The sequence below is a fragment of the Tarenaya hassleriana genome, unplaced genomic scaffold, assembly GCF_000463585.1.
Source record: "Tarenaya hassleriana unplaced genomic scaffold, ASM46358v1 Cleome2, whole genome shotgun sequence".
NCBI lineage: Eukaryota > Viridiplantae > Streptophyta > Magnoliopsida > Brassicales > Cleomaceae > Tarenaya > Tarenaya hassleriana.
In genome coordinates this window covers 8605131-8613096 of record NW_010965372.1, presented here as the reverse complement: position 1 = coordinate 8613096, position 7966 = coordinate 8605131, and the positions used below count along the sequence as shown (strand labels likewise).

The following is a 7966-nucleotide window of genomic DNA, read 5'->3' as shown; positions in this document are numbered from 1 at the left end:
CGCCGCCGCGGGGGCTCCCCCAGTGACTGCGGTTGCGCCGCCGCATGCGGCGGGTGTTGAGTTGGGGAGTGTGGTTCCGTTCACGACAATGCAGAGCGCCGTGAGCAGGAATATGGTGGAGAGTCTGTCCGTTCCGACATTTAGGGTTGGATACACAATCACCACCGATGCCCTTGATGCTCTCTACAAGAAGGTGAGATATGGATTCATCTTTGAATAGCTGGAACTTTGTTTATTGATGGTTGGGAAACGGAAAAGATAAGAACTTGGGATTGACCATGATGGTTGGAAAATAGAAAAGATTGGAACTTGGGTTGATCATGATGATGGGAAAATGCAAAAGATTTGTACTTTGGTTGATTATGATGATAGAAAAGTGAAGAGGATTGGAACTTTGATAGGCTAGGGTTATGATAATAGCAAAGAAACAGCATGAATGGATTCTTACCTAAGTCTCAGAATTTTCCTTCGACCATGATTTTTATGTCATATGCTTATTTCTTTGTCCCTGGTTGTCCAAGCTCAATCTGTATCGTTTTTATATATTGCATATGAGGTAACACATCATAGTAACTGGAGAATGAGGAGAAGTGGCTGTTTGAAGTATGTTTTTCTTTTATGTCTCTGGTTGGCTGAGCTCTACTCTCACTTTGAGCATTAGATGCAAAAACAGGTCTTGTAGAGTAAGTCAGTATTAATTTAGGGTTACTTTTGTTTGGTTGGTTAGATTAAGTCGAAAGGAGTGACAATGACGGCACTGCTAGCAAAGGCAACTGCCCTGGCCCTGGCGAAACACCCAGTTGTGAATTCATCCTGCAGAGACGGTAACAGTTTTACGTACAATAGTAGCATCAACATTGCCGTGGCTGTGGCTATCGATGGCGGTTTGATCACTCCAGTTCTTCAGAACGCCGATAAGGTTTTCCCTTTTTTATTTGTTCTTTCTTCTGCGCATGGTGATGCTTTTGTGCTTTACTCTGTCGTGGAATGTTCTCTTACGGGTTTCGGGTTTCTTTATTCTTGTCTGTGAATAGGTTGACATATACACATTATCGAGGAAATGGAAAGAATTGGTTGACAAGGCCCGAGCAAAGCAGCTGCAGCCTCAGGAGTACAACACGGGTAAACATTATGCTCGAATAGAGAAATATAGTTTGTGGGTTGACAATGAAATGGTTATATTACCGGTTTGTCTGACTGCAGCTTCAAGATCAGATATCATTTTCAAGCTTTTTCTTTTCCCTAATTTCAGGTACTTTCACTCTCTCTAACCTCGGAATGTTTGGTGTTGATCGGTTTGATGCCATTCTGCCTCCTGGAACTGTGAGTAATTTAAACCTTCATGGAGATTCAGGTCTTCATCTTGGAATAATTTGCTAAGAAATATTAATAAAAAAACGTTCCTTTCTCCGGCTTGGATCAATGCAGGGAGCAATTATGGCGGTTGGAGCTTCTCAACCTACTGTAGTTGCCACTAAGGATGGCCGCATTGGCAAGAAAAACCAGATGCAGGTAACTCGTGTCTCGATGATATTTCTGAACTGGTTTTTGGTTTTTTTCCCCCATCTTTCAGCTGTCCATCAGATCATTCTGAGTTGTTTGGGACATGGGATAATGATCTCTTTGTCACTTGTAATCCCGCAGGTGAATGTCACGGCAGATCATCGTGTCATCTACGGTGCTGATCTTGCACAGTTCTTGCAAACACTGGCCAGCATTATCGAGGACCCAAAGGACCTTACCTTTTAAACCGAGATTACCGCTTTTGGTGTCCAAGAAGCTCTCATTGTCTGTGGTAATCAGTTTTTGGTTGACCCAAATCCATTGAGAGTATATTTTTGAACTGAATTATTGCTTCAGTTTGGAGTTCTGTGCTCTGCAACATTCAGCACATTGAAAGTTCTTCTTCAGCTTGATTTTAGCTGCTGAAGCCTTTCATGTGTTTTAGCTTCATGTTCTTTGGATTTTGATCACTCTGGTATCTATATCCTTGATGTTCATCTGCTGAATCCAATAATCCGCTTATATTCTTTCCGACCCATTTCTCACACAGTAGACAACATTGGATTCATCTTATTTTTGTGAGAAAATTACAGCAACTCAAACAGGAATGCAAAGGGTATTGTGCCTTTCCTGATATAATATTCAGTGATTCGTACGAAAGTCTTCATCTTCGGCTTGGAGTGTAAAACGGGTTGGCCCAGCTGGGACTAGTCCAACCCGTCTTGATCTCAGAATTTTGACACCCACATCTTCGGCCTTGCCCACAGGAGTTGTGTTAATGCAGGCAAGAATGGGTGTGACCATTATGTGTAGGCACGGGTCGGATATCTGACCTTGGTTTCACCCTTTCAGATTTTTTCGATCGAACCATCCCATCTTGTGAGTGACTGACACTTGAAAGACGGGCTCCTGAAATTCTGGATACCAAGACAGTGGGATCAGACGAGTACTTGAAATTTCGGTTGCATCTGACTACGAGGGGGTACGAGGAAACTATCGGTCTCTCTATTTCCCCTTAAGAGTTTGTATATCGGCGAAATGCTTTCAGTTCAAACCTTTGCGCTGCAATCTCTGATGATCTCGAAGCCACTCAATGCAAGCTTCTGTACTACAATCAGCATATTTGGTCTTTTCTTGTCAGCATTAGGAAACAGAAGATCTAAGAGAGAATAAACCGGTCTCTTTACTAATTTAACTTTTGTAACAAATCTATTTGGTTATGTATTTACATTAATGTGACTTTGAATCCACTTTGACAGTACAGCATAAGTTATAAGAAAGTACATAAACATCTTCCCTGATATATTTATTCTGGAGAGAAGGGAGTACGGAGAAAAGGGAGAGCCTAGAGCATCTTACATCAAATGACAACATAAACCAAAACAGAGAACGGGGACTGAAACATAGGTAGTGTCTAGAGATTATTACTATTTGAGACACAACCACCATTTCTTGGTGAGAAACCACACCCACCTGAAATAATCAGTTGAAAAGAACTGTCGGAATCATCAAAGATCGGTCGTGGGAACTCATGGAACCCTCCGAAATTGCACGTATCGAAGCTCAGAGGCGAGAAACAGTTTGTAGAGTCGTCAAAATTTCCCTTCATTTCCAAGACACCGGGCAGCACGGTTTCTGGGTTAACAGAGTTTGCAGTGCTAAAACTGAAATTCACCGTTCCGGGGCTGCTCACGGTTTCAGAGGCCTCTCTCCCGGCAGATGGCCCAGCTGACGATTTCGTCTCATCAACAGGGATTGCCGGTGTGTGGCCCTGAAACAGAGCAATGTGGCCAAAGAGCTTGTCTTTCCTTGAGAAAGTGGTGCCGCAGGAACAGAGCCACTTGTTTTTCCCGCAGTGCTTCTCATGCGTCTTGAGATCTGCAATGACCGAGAATTTCTTGGCATGGCACCTGCTGCAAGTGAAGCTTTTGTCACAATGGGTGCGTTTGTAATGGTTCTTCACGCACAGGATCGTCTTCAAAGGCTGAAACTTTTTGTGATCCTTGTTGCGTTTGCAGCCAGGAAATGGGCATGAGTACCTCTGGATCAGCACTGGCCCAGACCCAGACCTAGATTCTTTGTGTGGTTTAGCAAGAGCGGCTGCGGTCTTGTACTCGTCCCCATGGCCTCTCATGTGCATTCTCAGATTCGCGTCTCTCTTGAAACCCTTTCCACATATCGTGCAGAAATGTGTGTGTGGAGCAAGAATCTCCTCTTTCTCCAACTGCAATATCTCGAACGAACCTGGAGGAAGATTCTCTCCTTCATCTACATCGTCTTCGTCTTTCATTTCATATTCTTCCACGACATGGCTATCTTTCTCATCAATCTTTGAATCACCAGAAGGATCAACCAGTTTAGACAAATCGGAGTCTTGGGCGCTACAGGGGGCAACATTGTCAGCTTCCCTTGCATAAGGAAACAGGACTGAACCAGGTAGTCCCGTGAATGGACCAGGCGTTGACATATAATGCTTAACAGATGGAAGAAGACTACCTGCAGCGGAAATCAGCTGTATGATTATGGAAGTAAGATCCGCGGTTATAAGCTGTTGCTGCTGAGACACAAGTTCATCTGGGCGGCCCACAAGCTGCCCGCCTCGCCCAACAATCAGATGAATGAGATCCTGCAGCTGGTGGATCTTCTGGTCCAAAAAGGATAGATTGTTCAGCATTGCTGTCGGGTCCCAAGTCTGAGCCTTACCGCCTTGCAGAGAGTCATTGTTCACTTGAACGTCCTCTTGGTCGGGAGCTCTCATTTCATCAAACACTTGGTCCCCAGGCTCCATTCCCATGTCGAAGTCTAAGATAGATGTGTCTTCCCATTTCTGCTGCGACGCAGAAGCTGTGAAGGACCCGTTATTGTCCGAAGAAACCAGTTCGGATAATTTGTCACCTGTGGAAGGAGAGTTCCCCCAATTGTTCTGGCACAGATCCTCGTCAGTATCCATATTCCGAGGTCAAAATCCGATCGCCTCGACACACTGATAACATCATCGTAGTCGAATCGAATTATCACCCGGATAAGATAAATTACACAGAATAAAACCCATAAATAATCTCGTGGATTCTCGTGAAAAACGATGCAAACAGAAATCGAAGAAAGTGACCTCGTTCTGAACAATCCAACTTACAGACGTAAAACCACGAAACTGCAAGAAAAAGGATCTACAGGAAAATAAGAGGAGACAGAGAGAGGAACTCACCAGGTTATCGGCTTCAGATGTTCCTTCGTGACCTCCAATGGCCGCTTTAATGGAGAGAGAGAGAGAGAAGAGCAGAGCTTGAGGATTGAGAGGAGAGGGGCTCGAGTTTATCAATCAGCAACAGCAACTCCCTTTGGCTTTCGACCCCTCCACTTTTTCCAGTATTACACGCTGTAAGTCAACCCATTGATCTCAGCCGTTGAAAGAATCTCAATCAGCCCCCGCCAGATCCAACGGCTATAAATCGTTTGATCACATCAAACGTTGAGGAATCATCGCAATGCCACAATGGGTGGGTCCAGCGCCATGCGACCAGAACAGATAGAAGTCGTAAATTATTATTTTCCCGTTCATTCTTATTACACAATGAAAGCTTACCCTCGGGGAACGATTAGATATATAATATATATTTTTTAGATATTTGAACTGTTATTAAAATAAATTGAATGTGAAAAAATGAATATAATTAACATTTTAGATTTCTTATTTGAATATAAATATTACATTTCAAAGTTTGGTATCTGAATTGTATCTATGAAAATAAGATATTAAAAGACTATTAGAAAGGAAAGATGTAAATGATTAGTTTATGCGTTCTTGCATAGTAGTAATACTTGAAAATTGTTGGCTATAGGGCGAAGAATATTTAAAAATTTATAAACTGAAAATTGTAAAAACTAATTTAAATGATGCATATTTATAAACAATGACAATAGGTTTTAAACCGAATCCAATAATTCGTAATTATTTTCAAAATTAATTTAATTTTAAAATAATTTAATATACAAATTAAAATAATATAAAAAATAACAAATAGATGAACTAAAAAATAAATTATTTTTAAATAATTTAAATATAACTAAAATATAAAACAAAAAAAAAATTGAAATACATATACATATACTGCCGGGGAGGATTCAAAGGAGGTACACAAGGACAGAATGGGAAACTAAAATATTAGTCGTTAGATAAAGATTCTAATGAAAGATTGTCACCTGCTTAGGGACATATCAATTTCCAATAATCTATGTAAACGCGCCTCTCGTTCCTTGGTCAAATTTTCACACACATATACAAATATATGTATATGTATATACATACATACATATATGTACACGGGGTTTTAAGAGATTTACGATCCAACCAGTTCAATAGATTAATTTAGAAATCTTTTTAAAATTATGTTTAATGTTGTGGGGATAATCAACTTGGAAAAAAACTAGGTGGCGAGGTTGTTTGGTCAGAGTTCAAAGCCAATTCCAATTGGAATTTTGATAAAATTAGACAAAAGATGAATTCATTTTTGGGATAAAGTGGCCGAGACTATTTATGTATCATTAATTATTACATTCAAAGAATGTGGTTGGTGTGGGAGTCTAACATTCTTGGTAATATTGGTTAATAATTTACCAACAACACAAAAAGAATTCAATGGTCATTATTGTTGTCCTACTTCTAAAATTTCGGGTAACTAATGTGATGGGTAGTTCCAAGATTACTCACAAATCATAATCGAATTAATGATTTTACAATCGGATACAAGTGGTCTTCGAATATCCAATATTATACAGCGACCTTTATTAGAGATGAACGTTTTTATATTCATAAAGGTGAACATTTCGATATTCAGTTCAATAATTGTTCGATTGAGACGATATCAATTTTTATTAAAAAAAATTACATTTTTTAAGAAATTTTGTTCGTTTAATATTTTTTTTAAAATTCTGTTCCGTTTGATTCGATTTTGAAAAGCTCGGGTCCTTCGAACATTTTGAAACGATAGAAAGTTTTTCCGGTTTTTAAGAATTGTACCAAAACCTCCATGCCTAGTTTTAATATAAAAAAAATAAATGGATGGGTATTGGGTACACTTTAGATTTTTGTCAACATATACTGATTTCCACATAATCAAACTTCGAACTAAGCACAAAAGAGATAAAGCTAACAGATATATAATGATATAAAGCAAGATTTAAGATTGCATTCAAATTCAATCTTCGAACTCTAGTTGCTAGATAACATTAATTATTGAAATTTTAGTGGGATGACATAACCTAATGCTGAATTATTTGGAGATGGTGTCTGTAAAAAATCCTTAAATATTCTATGCTTTGGACCACACACAAAACAAAATTGATTATCAGATCATAATTTCTTTGAGCATCCACCACTAAGAAAACACTTTGGAGATGAATATAGTGAGTATGATGGGGCAAATATTCTTTCTAAATACATGCTTACTATGATTGATGAGAATAAGGGTTTAGGGCAACGTGGAAAACAAAAACATTTTTTTAGCAAATTTTTTTAAAACTTGTTAGTAGTGTGTGGACCAAAACAATGGAAGACTTGATGTGAGATGTTGGGTGGATTGTGGTAATGATGGGTCATTCATAGTGAAGGGCAACAGTTTTCGCCATGACTGCGTATTATAGGACGCAGACATTGTCATGATGGGGATAGAAGGTTGAAAATCTTAAAAATATATTTTTTCTTAATAAAAATCTTAATCAAACCAAATCAAAATAAATATAATATAATAATCGATTGGTACATAATTATCGAAAAAACTGAATCGAATAATTTTCAACCTAAATCCAATACCGAAACGATCAACCCCTAAAAAACATATCATGATTAATGTGATTTAAATTTCAAGATGGATAGAATTAAATGTCACAATGGTATCTGAGTAATTCGACTATCGATCGGTTCGATATCATATGGATAGAATAATAGAGATTATTCTTCCTACAGTAACAAGAACCCGCCTATTTAACACACCTCATCACTGTTTAAGATCAACAACTATATGTTGAATTAGAAGATCGTCTCTACCGTATTTCATTAACCAATCGAACTTATAGATTCGAATTCTGATATATAATCTCTCAATGGATCAGGATTTTCTAAATTTATGGAAACGATAAATTCCTAAAGGAAAAAGGGGCTTTAGAGAGAGAGAGAGGCTTACTACTAGTTGGAGGGGATGAATTTGTTGTGGCCATAGTGAGAGTTGTGGAGCAATATGAGCTTCAAGCCCTTTGCTGCACTGCTCTCTCCTCCCTTCTTACACGATAAACTCCGGTTTATGTACCTTTCCCTCAAGACAATGTCGTCTAGATGACACCATGTCTGACCCCTCGGCGAGCTCTCTGCCCACATGAATCTCTCCGAGAACGGATTCACTATACTCTCGTGAAACTCTTCCGCTGTCTCGCACATTACGCCCTGTTTCAATTGGGGGGGGGGGGGGGG

The 7966-nt window shown here is 39.3% G+C and overlaps 3 protein-coding genes across 4 annotated transcripts in view; 1 reads left to right on the top strand and 2 right to left on the bottom strand.

Moving 5' to 3' along the window:
- LOC104813373 (dihydrolipoyllysine-residue acetyltransferase component 5 of pyruvate dehydrogenase complex, chloroplastic) overlaps positions 1–2037 on the top strand; it is a 2822-nt gene extending 785 nt beyond the window's left edge. Inside the window, exons 2-7 of the mRNA XM_010540931.2 lie at positions 3–193; positions 728–919; positions 1035–1122; positions 1253–1323; positions 1429–1512; positions 1645–2037. Of these exons, the coding sequence (XP_010539233.1) occupies positions 3–193; positions 728–919; positions 1035–1122; positions 1253–1323; positions 1429–1512; positions 1645–1749 (731 nt within the window). The 3' untranslated portion in view covers positions 1750–2037. The remainder of the gene's footprint in view (positions 1–2; positions 194–727; positions 920–1034; positions 1123–1252; positions 1324–1428; positions 1513–1644) is intronic.
- Positions 2038–2663: 626 nt separating this feature from the next.
- LOC104813098 (protein SENSITIVE TO PROTON RHIZOTOXICITY 1-like) lies at positions 2664–5065 on the bottom strand. 2 transcript variants are annotated; one of them, XM_010540616.2, is made up of 2 exons: positions 4709–5065; positions 2664–4486 (listed from the first exon to the last, which is right to left on the bottom strand). In XM_010540616.2, exon 2 carries the CDS (start codon positions 4451–4453, stop codon positions 2918–2920), a length of 1536 nt encoding a protein of 511 aa, XP_010538918.1. In that variant the 5' UTR covers positions 4454–4486; positions 4709–5065; the 3' UTR covers positions 2664–2917. The 2 variants fall into 2 exon arrangements, with proteins under 2 accessions (XP_010538918.1, XP_019057952.1); XM_019202407.1 differs by lacking the exon at positions 4709–5065 and having other exon boundaries at positions 2664–3884; positions 4000–4092.
- Positions 5066–7465: 2400 nt separating this feature from the next.
- The window catches only part of LOC104813097 (FHA domain-containing protein PS1), a 5624-nt gene continuing 5123 nt past the window's right edge, over positions 7466–7966 (bottom strand). The window contains exon 6 of the mRNA XM_010540615.2: positions 7466–7939. Coding sequence (XP_010538917.1) covers positions 7685–7939 — 255 coding nt within the window. The 3' untranslated portion in view covers positions 7466–7684. The remainder of the gene's footprint in view (positions 7940–7966) is intronic.